Source organism: Trematomus bernacchii, unplaced genomic scaffold (genome assembly GCF_902827165.1).
Source record: "Trematomus bernacchii unplaced genomic scaffold, fTreBer1.1, whole genome shotgun sequence".
Classification (NCBI taxonomy): domain Eukaryota; kingdom Metazoa; phylum Chordata; class Actinopteri; order Perciformes; family Nototheniidae; genus Trematomus; species Trematomus bernacchii.
Genome location: NW_022987698.1, coordinates 13,607,719 through 13,625,747, shown reverse-complemented (window position 1 = coordinate 13,625,747; position 18,029 = coordinate 13,607,719). Strand labels below are relative to the sequence as shown.

At 41.6% G+C, this 18,029-nt stretch overlaps 1 protein-coding gene across 1 annotated transcript; it reads right to left on the bottom strand.

Moving 5' to 3' along the window:
- Positions 1–546: 546 nt before the first annotated feature.
- On the bottom strand, positions 547–9,345 carry rem1 (RAS (RAD and GEM)-like GTP-binding 1). Its single transcript, XM_034139451.1, has 5 exons — positions 9,283–9,345; positions 5,022–5,430; positions 2,660–2,742; positions 1,378–1,585; positions 547–1,094 (listed from the first exon to the last, which is right to left on the bottom strand). Exons 2-5 carry the CDS (start codon positions 5,395–5,397, stop codon positions 817–819), a joined length of 945 nt encoding a protein of 314 aa, XP_033995342.1. The 5' UTR covers positions 5,398–5,430; positions 9,283–9,345; the 3' UTR covers positions 547–816.
- Positions 9,346–18,029: the final 8,684 nt, after the last annotated feature.

Below are 18,029 nucleotides of genomic sequence, written 5' to 3'. Positions count from 1 at the left end.
GATGGAAACCCTCTCTTTGTGAAACTTTGCAAAAACTAAGCTAAACAACCTATCCTTACCTTAACCAACCGAGATCCATGCCTAACTTAAACCATCTCCCAAGGCTAGACAAAACCCACTTCATTTTGTAATTTGCTAAAACATTATAGTTCAATTAAATTCACCAATCAAATCCACTTAAAAAGTGCTAAGCTATTATTGAACAATTACTTCGAAAAGGGGTTAGCTGAGTGATAACTTGCAAATAATACAAAAATATGGTTATTTTGTTGCTTTGGTGGTCAGTGGTGGTCAAACATGATTTGGAGAGAACTGTTCCTTTAAGACTTTATTATGCACAGTGTCAAACTGAAAACAGTAAAAACCTCAGGAGGAGAGCAGAGTGGAAACTAAAGGACATCCTGAACACACACACACACACACACACACACACACACACACACACACACACACACACACACACACACACACACACACACACACACACACACACACACACACACACACACACACACACACACACACACACACACACACACACACACACACACACACACACACACACACACACAGTCATTCATCCAATGCAACAGTGCTGATCCTTGAAAGTCCGTTTTTTCAGATCATCTGGAGAAAAAGTCCCAAATATTTGGAAACCAAAAGTTCAAACAGTGTTTGTTCCCAGCGACTGTTCGTTGACTTTGATTTGAATCATCAACTTGCTGACTGAACAGGAAAAACAACGCCATTGTCCAAGTTATTACAACCAGAGAACTTAATTGAGTCAAAGAATGTCCGACCTGTCTCTTCTAGTCTTCAGAGGACGGCCAGGTCGTGGCAGCTCTTGGAGCGCACTTTGACCGCCATGCGCTGGTTGTTGCGTGCCACCAGTCGGTCCAGGAAGCGGCGAGCCTTCTGGGTAATGCTCTCTTTGCGCTTGTAGAAGGAAGTTCGGCGCTGAATGGCGTTGCTGCCGCCCCGACGGAGGCGGATCTGTCGGATCACGCCCTCGAACAGCTCGGTCACGTTGTGCTGCAGAGACGCCGACGTCTCGATGAACTTACAGTCAAACACCACCGCACATGCTCGGCCTTCTGAGAAACAAAGGACACATAGGAAGGGAGATTAATTATCATAATACCATCAGTCAATCACTATTCATTTGTGTTATATTTTGCATTATAACACGGTTTTGTTGAATACTCGATTCTTATTGGTCAAGTTTGGACATGACTGCGGTTTGCAACTTCTCTAAGAAGATTAAGGAAACTCTTTCTCAACTCATTCTCTTTCCTTATCGGGGTTTATTTTTGCAAAAATAACCTGTGCTTCGTCCATTATCTCTCACGTATGTACTCTGTGACCTTTGACGCCCACCTTCCACAGAGACTTCTCTGGACCGGACCAGGTCGCTCTTGTTGCCCACAAGGATGATGGGAATGTTTTCGGCCTGGCGGGTGCGTCGCAGAGTGATCCGTAGCTCAGAGGCGGCTTCAAAACTGCAACGGTCGGTGACCGAGTAGACGATGGCGTACGCACTCCCGACCTTCAGACTGGGGTCTTGCGAGGAGTCTTCCTCCCCCTCCTGCGAGGAAGAGAGACATGGGAAAGAAACATGTTCATTTAAAAAATAATATTTAAAGTGGACCTATCATGCTATATTTATATCGATATATATATAAGGTATATTTATACGTTTCTGTTTTCAAAATACCAAATAGATCATGCATTTTAGCCATGCCTCATTTCGCTCTATGTGCTGTTTGCTGTTTACGGGTCTGATTCTGCTGACCACGCCCCCCTGCAGGAGAGGGGAGACGTGCTCTGATCAGCTGCTGGGCTGTCAGAAGAGGGGGAGAAAAAGAGATCTCCGTCCTCCGTGTTTTATTATATAGAGTCATTATTCATTTGTTTTAAAGCTCAATAAATAACAAAGAAGACCTTTCACCAGCACTTTTCTAATTTTGTCCGGAAGATTTAAACTTTAACGGACATCTTGACCGGCGAAAGAAACTGAAACTGAAACTCTGCCGCACGGTCCCCTCGTTCCTTGGAAGAGGCGGAGAGGTGGGTGTTTGTCATCTGCTGGTGGACTAACCAGAGAGAATTACAGTGCTTGCCTCGACGGGGAGGGAGAAAAAAAGCCACAGCGGAGAATAAACAGAAGGGTAACCACGGTAACTATGGGCGGGAAGTCTTCTTCGCTGCTTTTGTGGCAGACTACAGCGCCACTTACAGGCCTGGCATATGTACTACAGCGTCTCCAGCGCTTTCGAGCGGCAATGGCCGGCCGTGGCCCAACCCCACATTCCCCTGATAGGTGGAGAGTTGGCCCAATAGCCGTAGCGCCACCGTCCTGACGTCAGGACAGTGTTCAAATCTGGATCAGTTTTTATCAGATCCGTTGCAGCCCCTTTTTTAGAGATTTGGGTATGGAGGAAAATAGAGAGGGTTGTGTTTTCTGACACTTGGTAAAAATGACACATTTATCCTGGTTTATGGAATTTGTATCTTTATGTAGATCACAAAATAATATTATAGTTATTACAAGAAAACACACACACACACACACACACACACACACACACACACACACACACACACACACACACACACACACACACACACACACACACACGCACACACACACACAATGTACCAGTTTGTCGTTCTCCCAGGTATCCATGACGATGAGTGTTGTTTCCTCTCCATCTACTGTCAGTTTCCGCTCGTATGAGTCTTCTGTAATAAACAAGAGAAAATAAGACTGAGAATCTGTGTGTGGCTGAACTATAGACAGTATTCTCACACTTGCTAATGTGCTAACAACAGCATGTTAGTGTTGTTATGTTATTATGCTGATGTTAGCATGTTAGCACGTGTTTAAACTTAGAATGATTACAGCGTCCATTTTACATTTTGGCATGTTCGAATGCTAACAGTTGCCCATTAGCAATGAACACACACTGAGGCTTAATAATTCAAAGGTTTCAAAGATCCGTTATGCTAATTCTGCGTTATATTTAATTTATTCTACAAAATCATGACAAAAGCAAACAAAAAATGTAGTCCTATATATGTTTTTTCTATTGCATGTAAACAGTAGCATCAAAAACAAGGGGGAATAGTCTTTAACATTTAACCTCTGACATCAGGGAAACTTTGACGTTTGAGCACCGAGCATCATTGATGTGAACAGAGTCCGCCTCACACAAGCTGGCAGATTCTCTGTTTTGTGAATAGATCTGCCCAACTATATTATTCTGCTTCCCCTTCTGCTACAGGGCCAAGAGTGGGAATGACAGTGACACAATTCTCCTTAGAACAAAAGCATTTTTTTAAGCTGTTATTTTAAGCAAAAAAATGTGGCTTTAAAACCTGAGATATTTCAGTTGGGACCAAAGTGGTGGACTAACTCGCCAACATCGTTGGGACCAACAACAAATGAAACCTGCCTATTGCATCTGGGATTTTAAAGAGACAAAGAAAAACCTGGTTAACAGCTACAACATAATTCATACCTTCAAACAACAGCATCAAGGACTGTAAAATTAAAGCAGCAACTAAATCATGGGGCTCAGTCAACCGGAAAACAGCAGACAGGCCCTTCCCCCTCACACCATGTCAGACCGTCACTTGATCAATCCATCAATCATGGCTCCAGGCCAATCAACACGTGACAGAGGACAGATCGATGATGTCAGGTCAGTGAAGGTTGGGATGTTACAACAAAGTCAGAAACTGAACTGCTGAGTCAAATTATGAAAGCTACTACCAAATACGCACCAACTGCTACATATTGGGCAGTTGTAGTTGTTTATTACGTTTCTGTGGTTATTTTACTCTCTTTTTTGCCAGGTAAACAAAACATTTAGATTGTTAAAAGCTAACTGAACTGCTTAGAAGATATGCCACATTTCATTACATTTTTTAATATAAATAAGAGATCATTTATACAAATGCGAATGAGAAAAGATTACTTTTTGAAAAATTCCATTATTATATATATATATATATATATAATATAATATAGGTCATCTTTCACTTCTTGTGTTTTTTATACAAATTACAATGTTCGGGTCGCTGATCTGACTCAAGGACAGTATAAAACTCTCACATGGCCAAAATGTTCTTTCAGTTTTATTTGTAAACAAACATCACGTGCACACAGAACTCCTGTCCGATCACAAAATGTCAGAACTGTGTCCAACCAGTGACTTCTCCCCATGTCCTCTGCTGCCCATTGTCCCAAAGGCCTAAGAGCCCAAAACATTTCCCAAAGGACCAAACGTCAATTTGTCTGACAGTCCATTACTCCAAAATCAGATGCCCATTGCAACAAGAGACAACTGTTTCTAAAATTCACTCTCTCTGCAACATACAGAAGCACAAGTCCAATATCTCTACATAATGGCAAAGGCATGATTACCCTACCTGCCACAATTGACTTCTTATGATAATATTGCCTAACCAACCCAACCAATGAAGCTAGCGAAAGTAGTGTTGATCTTCCTATCTAGATCATGGAAAGAACCGTAGTTCCTCAAACCTTTATTTGAAGTTATGCAACCTGCTAGTTTATCCTGCAACAAAGAACCAAACTTTTTTTTTTAAGTTGTTGACAGGAAACCAAAGACTGCCAACAAAATCACTGGTTAGTCTTGATAAAGGTTGATAACCGTATTTGTTAACTGACACTGTAACGATTTAAAGTTTGCTTACATTCGCCAACAAGAGCTACCAGACATTAAAACCTGAACCTGTGTTGCACTTAGTAAGGAGTCCTTTATTGCTTGCGAACTCAACATTTTATTTTAGGAGGAATTATGTTTTTCTCTTGTTAAGAAGTTACATATTCTGACTTTAAAACTACTATTGAAAATAAGACAAGCTTGACCTGTTTTAGATTAATGGCTTATTTCAATTATAAACTATTGTATTAGTCTTAGGGTGGAATGTTATTGATCAACCATAGACTTTATAGGGATCAAAAGCTGAACGAATCAGAGGTAACATCCCACCTCCAGGTTGTTCCTCTTTCTCTGTGATCCCGGCAAAGATTCCTGCCAGGCTGGTCTTTCCGACACCTTGGTCGCCTAGCAACACAACTCTGTAAACACAGTCCGAGTCACTCTGCGAGTCGTCGTCGTCGTCCGAGCTCCACTGGGCTCGGTAGTGCAGGGACTTGTCTCCAGGGTGGTAGGACGCAGACTGTCCCAGGGGAGGGTGGCTGCGCTGGGGGCGGGGGGGCTCGGGCTCCTGGTGGTTGCTCCTGGGAAGCCGGGGGTCCTGAGGGTCTTGGGTCCAGGATGGGTGCTTGTAGAAGTGGGCAGGGGGGATGGGCGTGCTGCCTCTCCGCCGCAGGGGCTCCTTCCCTCTCTGAGTGTTCAGGGTCATGGTGCTACGGTACAGGCATCAGGACAGGACGGCCTGGTGGGGAGATGAGAGGATTCAGAATAAAGTCTGGTACATTAGCGTCTTTAAGGTTATTGAAAAGTCTTTCGAACAACCAACTCAGTGTTACTCTGGCATAATCCCAGTCTTTCTGAAAATATGAATTCTGCCATCGTGTAGTTGAACTTTCTAGTGATGATGAAGTGTAGTCCAGTGTGTGTCCGGCCTGGTTACAGAGGCAGTCTAAATCAAATTATTTCCTTAGGCACTTTGCTGATTTTCTCAGTCAAAATTGGGCTTTAATGTTTAGAAAACTTGAATAAAAGCTAATTTAGTTCATTGCTCTTTTCTCAGTAGGACTGCCCAATACAGTATATACATTTTTCAGCATCGCGATAACAACATGCTTGATAACCACTTCACAAAAAAAGTTACTCTTGTTTTAATGTCCTGATAAGGGTGTGTGGCCTTGGGTGTTGTGTACAATACAACTTTACTTTTTCATTTTTGTCTGTTAGGGTTAGGGTTAGGTCAGTCCCCTCCTGCTCCCTGGCTAAATGACGCACTGCATGCTAATAGAACCATCCTTCGGGCAGCAGAGCGGAAATGGTGGAAATCCAAACACCCTGACGACCTCCTACCCTATCAATCTCTCCTCTCCTCTTTCTCTGCTTCGATCTCTCAGGCAAAAATCACTTTCTTTCAAGATAAGATCCATTCTTCCTATTCCAACCCCAAAAAACTATTCTCTATCTTCTCCACCCTCCTTGACCCCCCCAGAGCCCCTTCCCCCTCCTCCCTTTTTCCAAGCGACTTTGTTAACTACTTGGAAAAAAAGGTTCATGATATTCGCTCTTCATTTTCCGACTCACCTTTACTCACCGCTGGGTCACCAGACCCAGCTTTCACCCACACACTAACCTCCTTTTCCCCTCTCTCACCAAGTGAGGTTCTTACCCTCATTACCTCTGCCCGTCCTACCACCTGTCCTCTGGACCCTATCCCCTCAAACCTCCTTCAGACTATCGCTCCTGATATTCTACCGTTTCTCACCCATTTCATCAACACTTCTCTAACTTCTGGTCAATTTCCAAACAGTCTCAAGGAGGCAAGAGTAAACCCTCTCCTAAAGAAACCCACTCTCAACCCGTCTGATGTTATAGACTACAGGCCTGTCTCTCTCCTCCCGTTCCTTTCTAAAACACTTGAACGCGCTGTCTTTAAACAACTCTCCTGTTATCTCCATCAGAACAACCTTCTTGATCCGCACCAGTCTGGTTTCAAGGCAGGTCACTCCACAGAAACTGCTCTCCTCGCTGTCTCTGAGGAACTGCACACGGCTAAAGCATCCTCCCTCTCCTCTGTCATCATCCTTTTGGACCTGTCTGCTGCATTCGACACGGTGAACCATCAGATCCTCCTTCGCACTCTCCAAGAACTTGGAGTTTCAGGCTCTGCACTTTCCCTCCTCATCTCCTACCTCAAAGACCGCACCTACAGGGTAACTTGGAGAGGGTCCAAGTCCGACCCTTGTCAATTATCTACAGGGGTCCCTCAGGGCTCTGTCCTCTGTCCCCTCCTCTTCTCTCTGTACACAAACTCGCTCGGATCTGTCATTAGCCCGCATGGTTTTTCATACCACTGCTACGCTGACGACACTCAATGAATTTGGTATTTTCCCCGTTCTGAAACCCAGGTCGTCGCACGCATCTCTGCTTGTCTAGCAGACATCTCTCAGTGGATGTCTGCTCACCACCTCAAGCTCAACCTTGACAAGACTGAACTGCTTTTTCTTCTGGGAAAAGATTGTCCCACTCTTGACCTAACAATCAACATCGGCCCCTCTGTTGTTTCCCCGATTTAGACTGCAAGGAATCTGGGTGTGACCCTAGATAACAAACTGTCCTTCACTTCAAACATCGCTGCTACAACCCGCTGCTGCAGATACACTCTTTACAACATCAGGAGGATACGTCCCCTCCTGACCCAGAAAGCGACGCAGGTTCTGGTCCAGGCTCACGCCTAGACTACTGCAACTCCCTCCTGGCTGGTCTACCTGCATGTGCCATCCGACCTCTGCAGCTCATCCAGAATGCAGCGGCTCGTCTGGTCTTCAACCTTCCTAAATGTTCCCACACCACACCACTCCGCTCCCTTCACTGGCTTCCAGTAACTGCTAGAATCCACTTCAAGACACTGGTACTTGCGTACCATGCTGTGAATGGTTCTGGCCTTTCCTACATCCAGGACATGGTTAAACTGTACACCCCAGCACGTGCACTCCGCTCTGCATCGTCCAAACGGCTCGCTGCACCCAAGTTCCCATCAGCAAAAACACTTCGGTTTGCTCCAAAATGGTGGAATGAGCTCCCCATTGACATCAGGACAGCAGAAAGCTTACACAACTTCCGGCGCAGACTGAAAACTCATCTCTTTCGACTCCACTTCGAGCAACAACAAAAAAAGAAAAAGCACTTATATACTAACTAAGCACTCATATACTAACTAAGCACTTCTATACTAACAAAGGACTGGCTTATCTAAAGCCAGTTGAGTAGCACTTAAAATGTTTTGGCTCTATGAAACCTGATGTACTTATATGATTCTGTTTTCTTCAAGTTTGTATCTTCTTGGTCGAATGCACTTATTGTAAGTCGCTTTGGATAAAAGCGTCAGCTAAATGTAATGTAATGTAATGTAATGAAAACAGCCACCATATGAGACAGATGTAAATTACAGTTAAGATGGAAAAAAAACTTTCTGAGGGGACAAGTGATTCGTTATGAAAAGTAGTAATGGAAAACTTTAGAAAGATAAGCGAGATAATAGAAGAGTAACTGCAGACTTGTTTCCGATATTTACATTAGGTGCACATTTCCTGTGACAGATTACACGCCTCTACATTCATGATGACACTGAGCATGCTTTGTATTGTACTGTTTGATTTAATGCATATTATTGCATACATTACTTTTTATCTTTCTTTAAATAAAACAGTCAATAGCAATGTCTCTTAGTGAGTGAACGATGTAGACTATCTCAAAGATCAGCATAAATAATAATAATACAAAAAAACTGATTAGACTAAACATGATTTGAATCCTGGTTACCAGAAACCCTATGGAACCTCTAGTATGCATAAGAGAGCACAGACACACAAACAAACCTCCTACAATAAATAATTCAAGGGTTAAAGGCGCCAAGTACACACAGTGATAGTGAGGGGGAGTGAGACCAGGTCAGATATACCCTCTGTGGAAGTAGCTGGTTAACATTCTTCCTGTAACTTAATCTTATTTATATATTAAATATTTAAAAAACAAAATTATACACTTTTTAAGTACCAGACAGTCAGGAGGTCAGAGGTATGAGCTTTTGTCATCTATAGTAAAATGTGCATCACATGACTGCTAGTTGAAAAGAGTTAATGAAGTAAATCAGATATATTGTAGAAAGTGATGTCAAACAGAAACCCGTTCTTAAGAAAGCACAAGAAATGTAGGTTTTCACATATCCAGATTATACTTTATATTTGAAATGAATTAAATATAACCATGTTAATTGCGTGAACTTTATCACATGATAAAATGTCCAAAAATGTGCCTAGATGTAAATGTACCATGTGATATTAAATGTGATTTCTTTGTTTACATTAAACATATCTTAAAACCAATGCTGATGTACAGTAATGTGAATTTGTATTTGGAGATTTCACATTTCCTTTCCGAGTGAGATACAATAACAAATGTGTGAAAACAAACATTTCACACATGTTTTAGTTAAATAAAAAATACCTGAAAAATTGTTAATACAAATGTTTCATTTGATAAACTATAGATATAGACATCGGCAGCAAATAACATTGAATAGTAGGATAGAGTAACTTACCGTACTCCCCATGAACAGTGGTGTGTCCGTCCAGCCTCGAGAAACAACAGAAGTGAACTCTCTCTGTCTCTGTCCTGTAACAGTACCCTGGTGCCACAGTAACCCGCATGGAAAAAAAAAGTTCCACAACAGCGTTAAAAATTCAGCAGTGGAATCACAGAGTTATCTACCTCCCCCTGTGTGTGTGTGTGTGTGTGTGTGTGTGTGTGTGTGTGTGTGTGTGTGTGTGTGTGTGTGTGTGTGTGTGTGTGTGTGTGTGTGTGTGTGTGTCAGAGCGACAGCAGAGGAGAAACAGATAACTGAGGGGGGAGTTTGTGTGTGTGTGTGTGTGTGTGTGTGTGTGTGTGTGTGTGTGTGTGTGTGTGTGTGTGTGTGTGTGTGTGTGTCTGCGTGTTGTTCTATCAGTGTCAGTGTGGAGGGTTGAGTTGCTTTAGGGAAAAATGTGGTCACTTCCTTTGACCCAAAAGACACAGTTTTGCTTCATGAAACCCTTCAAACTGATTTACAAATGAAACATTTGATTATAACAAAGTCAGATTCAAGAAGGACTTTTAATATAACCAGCATAACATTCTGAATAAAAACACCATGGGCTCAGTGAAATCAATCAATCAATCAATCAATGTTTATTTATATAGCCCAATATCACAAATGTTACATTTGTCTCAGTGGACTTCACAGTTTGTACAGAATATCAGTATGACAATACGGCACCCTCTGTCCTTAGACCCTCACATCGTACAAGGAAAAACTTCCAGAGAAAAACCCACAGTTTAAACCTGAATATTGAAAGCTTTCAATATTCAGGTTATTCACTTACATGGAAGTTACAGTAATTAGATTGAAAGTAAAGAGATATTTGACGATGAAGAAAATGTTTACAAACTAGCTAGCAGATAAAACGGCTAGCTAAACAAATGGCCAATGAACTAATAAGCTGTTTACTACCTAATATATTCAACTTCGCCTCTTTTCCCACTTCCGCTCATGTCTTAGTTCTTCTGGTTTAGCACTAGCAGCATTGTAAACAATGGATTTTATTTGGTGTCATTTACTGCGGTGATCGGAAGGTTTTACAGTATCACAACCATCCTGTTAGTGACCGTCCCAAAATCTTAAATGATTTAATAACTCTAGTGTCTTGTGGTGTATATGGCCCCTCCTATGAGGAGCTACGAAAATAACCGATGTAAATCAGCCGGTTGAACTGCACACGTAAGCTCATGCGCTTGTCTTTTAACACATCAAAACCATCACAGACCCCCTCCTGGACCCCTGCAGATTGCCTCCAGAGCCAACAGGTCAGTAGACGATTCTGTCAACATGGCCCTTCACTGCCTCCTCCTCCACCTGGACACAGAAGGAACCTACGCCAGGTTCCTGTTTGTGGACTTCAGCTCTGCGTTCAACACCATCATCCCGGCTCTGCTGCAGGATCTCCCAGCTGCACGTGCCCGCCTCCACCTGCTGATGGATCACAGACTTCCTGTCCGACAGGAAGCAGCACGTGAGGCTGGGGAAACACGTCTCTGACCCCCAGACCATCAGCACTGGTTCCCCTCAAGGCTGCATTCTTTCCCCTCTGCTCTTCTCCCTGTACACCAACAGCTGCACCTCCAGTCACCAGTCTGTCAAGCTACTGAAGTTCGCAGACGACACCACCCTCATCGGACTCATCTCTGGCGGGGACAAGTCTGCCTTGAGGTGGACCGAACATCTTGTGACCTGGTGCTCAACGCTCTCAAGACAGTGGAGATGGTTGTGGACTTCAGGAAATACGCAGCACCACCCGCCCCCATCACTCTGTGTGACTCCCCAGGAACTGCTGTGGAGTCTTTCTGCTTCCTGGGCACCATCATCGCCCAGGACCTCAAATGGGAGCAGAACATCAGCTGGTTACCAAAGACGATGATGGTGAAAATCTACACCTCCATCATCGAGTCCATCCTCACCTCCTCCATCACCATCTGGTATGCTGTAGCCACAGCCAAGGACAAAGGCTGCAGCGTGTCATCCGCTCTGCAGAGAGGGTGATCGGCTGCAATCTGCCATCCCTCCACGACCTGCACGCCTCCAGAACCCTGAGGCAGGCAGGGAAGATAGTGGCCGACCCCTCCCACCCTGGACACAAACTGTTCACCCCCCTCCCCTCTGGCTGCGCTCCATCAGGACCAAAACCTCTCGCCACCTGAACAGTTTCTTCCCCTCTGCTACCGGCCTCATTAACATGGCCCGGCCCCCCCACTGACACTTGCCTTCAGCCACCATACATACTGTATGCATTACACTAATGCATTTAATCATTCGAATATTGTGTCTTTGGTTTTGTATGCGAGAGGTTTAATATTTTGAGAAATATTAAACATCATATTTGTTTATCAATGATTGAGATGTATTTGACTTCCTCATATTATGACAGAACTTTCAGAATATAAGTTTGTCTCTTTTGAGTAGAAAATAGTAAGTGCTTGTAGACTCAGGTTATTTGCGTTAATAATTGTATAACTTTTTTTAACCACCATCTGAATCCAACAATGATTGAGTGATGAAACACCTAAAAACACAGCAATAAATATTAAAAAGCACTCAGGATATTGCATTTAAAAATAATAATATATGGTAGAAGCCATAAACACTAGAATCAGATAAAAGCAGGCAATGCTTTGCAATAATAATGCTTTAGGTTCTTCTTTCCCAGATCAACTGAGGCAGGCAGGGTATTTTTAAATCATATTTATTAATTCATCATTTCAATTAATCATCTATAAATATGCAAAGTAACTCCTGAAACGCCTCCTTTGGATTTACTTCTGTAACTTAATGGTATCACTAGTAACACCTGCGCTTCTATTGGCTAGCGCTCCAACACGTTGTATGTGATAGGCTCAAAGGGGACCGTGCTTCGCTGCTGCGGCCCCTAAACTGTGGACCGCTCTGCCACTCCACATTAGACAGGCTTCTACACTGTCCGTTTTTAAATCTCGTCTTAAATCCACCTCTTCTCCTTAGCATTCTGCACTTTGTAGATTTTTGTTTGCATTGCTTTTAAAAGGTATATTGTTTTACTATATGGCTTTTATTTTCATTCTTGTTTATTTTGTGTTCTTACCTTTACTTGTTTTTGTTTTGGGAGCTGCACTGTGTGATATTGTATTTCTCTGTACAGCACTTGGCCTGTAGGTTTTAAAGTGCTTTATAAAAAAGGTTTGATTCGATTAGATATGCTTAGGGGCGGGATATCTCTAAGCCGTTGACCAATTATAACAGAACCGGCCAGCTAACCAATCAAAGGATTGTTGTATATTTTATGTGTAATATCCTGGGCTATTTTGTGTTTCCTTTGTCATTGGACCAGGTCCGATATAACATGATACTTTGTGACTTTATCTGATAATCTATAACTAAAATCCATAATAAAGCACATTTAAAAATGAAAAAGGTTGACTGAATACTGAATGCTAGTTGAGGAAGGACTAACAAGCAAAGATTTTGTCAAAAAAAGGGATGGTAACCAACAAAGGGCATTTTTCCAACTAGCTAAATGTAGCATGTACAGTAGGGTTGATCTATCTCAGTGGTTCCCAACCTGGCCTCAGATGATTTGAGGCCAAATATCATATTTAGACTTTTTTTTTTTTTTTTTTTACATATAATTGTAACGCAATACATGATTGTCGCTAAAAGCCTTGTCTCTACATTACAATAAAATATTTTTAAAAATTGATTAATTAATTTTAATAAATATTCAAGTTAGTACTGTAGCTAATAAAGGCATAAAAAGACAGAAATGTATAATTTTTTCTTTAATAGAAATGTTTCTTCTGCCCGTAAAGTGTCCAAACCAGGCTTGGGAACCCCTGATCTATCTCATAACATAAATATTAACTGGCATTTTTCTAAATAAATTCTGCAACAGAAGACACCCTGAAACCCTGAGTTTACTCACAGCAAATACCTTTTGTATAGCATCATCCCACATCTAAACTCAAACGAAACTGAGTGTTTAAATGCGCACAGCTGCATTTCCTCTCATTTCAACAAGAACAAATCTGATTGTATCTTAAAGTTTTACACAAGTTAAACATCATTTACTGTTTAAACACACATTAGAAGGTGTTTGTACCTTTTCTTTTTGAAATATCAAGGGAGTATACCACTAACTCCAACACACAAAGGTAATTGTATTGGTCATGCATATTCTGACTCAGTCTGAGAAAACCTGTGTTTTATTTTTCTGGTCTTGTTAAATCTGAAAAAGTAAATCAGATGACTTCAGAGCAGAACGCCTCTGTTCAACTGGAAGTACTGTGTTTGAAAGTCGGTGGTATTACCAGGATAGGAGGGTCCAATGATTATGACAACAAGTGCATGCTTTAGGAGCCATACCAAAAGTCTCTAAATATATCTCAGCATCTGCTGCTCAGATTGCTGCAGATTGAGACCATTCTACTTAATCCGTCTCCTGTGAATCCTCTAATTTTAAACCTCAGCGTTTTACCTTTGCAAGCCCTCAAAGAATCTGAAGATAATGATACAGTCTATCAAAATGATGACTAAGGATCTCTGAATTTGGATTCATAAAGCCATGAGATAGACAATGTAAATGTTAGTATTTTGCGGAATGTCATTCTTAATTTTCCATACTTTTGTCTTCCCCTTTTTTCTGGCTAGAGCTTCATGGAAAATGAGATTAGAGAGAAACACAGATCACTTCCTCTGTGTCAGCATGAGCCTCTCTTACTGAAACTCAACACATCACAGATGTTTAGGTTTTATCCACCCCCTCAGTTTAAAAGTTTAAAAGTTAAGAGGAAGAGTTTCCTGCCAGCACCTCATCCAATCCATTGAGCCATATATACAGTTTACTTTAGCCAATCACTGACCATCCAGCCCAACCAGCTGCTTCCAGCGCCACCTGCAGCTCCACCACTCCCTCTGCAGGCCACTGATGGTACTGACATGTTACTGATGCATACTGTTTTATTCATTTCTCTGGATGTAGTTTTTGGCTGGTTATACCGCCAATATATATAAAAAGACCGCCCACAAAGCTGTGTACCTCCTAAACTAACCACCCACAAACCCCTACTCTATGCAGTTTAAATGTTTTTTGAAACAGGAGATGATAAAAGCATGTCCTTCTTTAATATTCAGTGTTTTAAAAACATGCTGAGTTTTATTGGACAGTTTAATATTTAAACATCAGTAAAGTTATAGTTAGACGGTATTCATGCTATAATGGATTCCTATTTCCTATGGTTACTTTATTTCTCTTTAAAATTGTGACTCATCATGATGATCCTCTGCCGAGGATGCACTGCAGGAGGCGCCCTGAGAGGAGAGAGGGGCATTCTGGGATGCGTTTGACCACTGGAGGTCTAGGTCCTCAGTCAGATCCTCATTGGCCGGGGGAGGAGGGGGAGGAGGAGGAGGAAGAGGAGGAAGAGGAGGAGAAGGAGGAGGAGGTGCTGTAATGAAAGACAGCAATGCTAAACTAATTATATTATATGGGAGGCTGTGGCTCAGTGGTTAGTGTGCTGGACTTCGAATCAGGGGTTAGCAAGTTCGAGTCCCACTGCAGTCAGCATGTCGTTGTGTCCCTGGGCAAAACACTTCACCTCAAATTGCTCGGATTGTCCTCAGTACTGAATGTATGTAAGTCGCTTTGGATAAAAGCGTCTAACAAATGACATGTAATGTAATATTGTTTTATAATATATAATCTTTTTAACAAAATGTTTTAAGTGACAGAAATTAGGGCAATTTTAACAAAAACATTGAAAACCATTCAAAGCAAATGCATGCAAATAAATACAAAAATCTAATTCATCACCTATTATAATACTTATACTTGTATATTATTTCTGAAGGTTATTACGTTTTTGATTTATGTGAATATTAAAGCCACTTTTAATTCATGCAGACTTTTGAAGGTACTTTTCTTCTCACCTGCACAAGGAATAGCCACAGTGATCCATTTCCACAGTTTGTCATGAAGAGGTCTCACTGTGCAGGAGAGAAACAAATCCAGCTTCAGTCAAAGTTACATAACACCGAATAGTTCAGAGTTCACTCTCAGTAACATCTGTAATTCATCTCAGTGCCAGCAGTGGCTGCTGCTGCGTGAACAACATTACATTCATGAAGAAAATACTCATTAAAAGTGTTAAGTTAAGGCAGTAATACCTAAACACGTGTACATTGTATCTTATACTTAATTTACTGGTTATACTTTCAAGTAAAAACCTCCAAATCACTTCAAAATGTTCAGGATCCTATACTTTGTAATGGGGGGCCTCTATTTACTGGGAGCTTGAAACTTTATGACACGTTGACTCCTTTTATTGCAATTGAACCAATTCTTCAACTCATATCTGCGTGTGCACTCCATCTGACCCTTTCACTAATTCTAGTATTTTCCATTTGGTTGACACTTTAATGCTTCGGCTGCACAGCATGCGTGAGTAGAGCATAACCGCTACGGTTAAAGAGGTTCTGCTAATTTCCAGGTTCATATTTGTATGTATGTACAGTAGTGTCTCCACTGTGACATGTCTCCATGCTTTAATGTTCAAAAAGCTCTTTATTTTTCTCATACTGCCTGTGCTACAGCACCTCTTTTCACCCTCTGTCTAAAACCAGAGCCCAGTCTGCTCTGATTGGTTAGCTGGCCGGCTCTGTTGTGATTGGTCAATAGCTTAAAAATGTCCCACCCCTTAGCCTATCAGGTACAATGTTTTGGGGCGCTAGCCAATAGAAGTGTGAGTGTTACATAGTGATGTCACTAAGTATACAAAGGAGTCCAATGGAGGCATTTCATTTGCAGAACAGAATTACACAATACTGTTCTGCAAATATTAGCTAAAAGCCTTGTGTTTAGAAATGAATGAAATTCTGTCCAAATGACTTTAAGTGGTCTTTTTCCTGAAAACACTCAAAATACTTTCAGCTCTTTCAATGAAATGACAATACATATCCTTTCATGACTCTTTCCAGTGCTTTACAATGACCGGCATTTGATAATTTGACTATTTAAATGTGATTCCTGTCTTTTGTGATGAATGGTTATATTTACAGTCTACTTAAGAGAAGTTTTTTTTAAATAATACCTCTGCTGGAAAGAGGAGCCGAGGTAGAAACTTCTGTATCTGATCCAGAGTCTGATTCAAGTTGTACTTCAATATCCTCTCCAGTCCCTGCCGCTAGTTCCTCTCTATTCTCTGGTCCAGGTTCTACCTGGAGGAAGACTCGGTCCAGCAGGCGGTCCAGCAGTTGCTGGGCCTGGTCTGGTTTGGTTCTGATGGTCAGGACACGAAGGGGTTGCCCTGCTGAGACCCTCAGCTCAGTGAGGTTTCTGGGGAATCAGAACACATTCAGACCTGCAGAGCTGAGAGACACTCCGGTGTTGTTTAGGGCACTTTGCTACTCAAAGTTACTTTGTTCTGGTCCAAATGAGTTGAAAAGATGTTAACGTGTTGCATTTCCCCTCTGCTGGGTTAAGGTTAAGATTGTTATAGACAGCGAGTGATTTATTTTCTATCTTACTACCAGCAAGCATTGGTTTCGCAGTATTATGCCATTATTTCAACAGCCTATTTCATCTATAGTCCAAAAAACATCCAATGGGCCAGATCTGAAAATACACACTTTAACGAACTATGAATTATTATGCATAAATGACACTAAAGGCCAGGCCTACCCTCTCCGCCTCTGATTTGTTTGCCTTAATATTCTTAACCTCAAAAATCGTAATCTTCGTACTGATTTAAATATTGACTAAGTGTTCATATTAGGGAGTTGATTTACCAATTAACATCTTTTCAGATGTTTCTTTTCCAATGTAAGTCTTTGGGGAAGTCTTTTTAGGCCCAATGGCATCACATGACCTACATGGAAGTTGTCACTTCATGGTTAGGCTGGTACAAAAATTGGCTTCAAAGCATCCCAATATGTAAGGGCTTCTGGCCTCAGGAGGCACTCAGCTCAATTTACACAGTAATCCTTGTATTTGTGTCAGGTGGAGGTCAGATGACCACAAAGTGTAACAAGTTTGTTCATGATCTTACCGAGATTAATTCTTCTGAAGTGTGGTGGTTTTGGTCCACATGCCCAAGTACAATTTTTGTGTTCACATTTCATAAAGAGGGAGAAAAAACCAACCCGATTCAACCAAACTAAACACAGAACTGCAATAAAATCTACAATCAGCCAAATCTTATTATTACCATTGTTGATGCAGCTTTTAAAAGCTGATTTTAGCTGCTGATGTCTCTGGCTGTCGGTTCTTACCTGTTTCTGCTGAGTCTGAGGATCCAGCAAAGATTCAGAAGAACCAGCAGAACCAGCTGCAGAACCACCAGCGACAATAAAAAGAGTTCAGAGGTCATCGACACACTGATATGTGAAACACAGGGATACTGTAGATCTCAACACAACACACCTGTTTAGGGAGACAAAAAGTAGATTAACACTGAAGTTTAGAGTTTATTCCTGAAGCAGTTGAGAAACTTAGCTCTCTATACAGTCTATTTAGTAGCTATAATCTCTCTGAAAAGGCAAAACATTGTTCTTCAAACATGTATTGATATGTGGGTTTAACAAACCGGCCTCTCCTGGTGGGATCTTGTGGTTTAAAATCAGTTTGTTGATGCTGAGAAAATCAAAAGAAAACATTCTGTTTTTCTTTGAATTTCCTCAACCAATCAGAGTAAGATATGAACTGCTCAAAACTGATCATCATTTAGACA

What these genes read in the sequence shown, in the direction of transcription:
- rem1 (XM_034139451.1), bottom strand. Translation starts at nt 5,397, where the DNA reads ATGACCCTGAACACTCAGAGAGGGAAGGAGCCCCTGCGGCGGAGAGGC. An exon ending in GAAAGAGGAACAACCTGGAG is followed by an intron (nt 2,743 to 5,021) that starts GTGGGATGTTAC and finishes TGTTTATTACAG; the next exon opens with AAGACTCATACGAGCGGAAA. An exon ending in CCTGGGAGAACGACAAACTG is followed by an intron (nt 1,586 to 2,659) that starts GTACATTGTGTG and finishes TCTTCCTCGCAG; the next exon opens with GAGGGGGAGGAAGACTCCTC.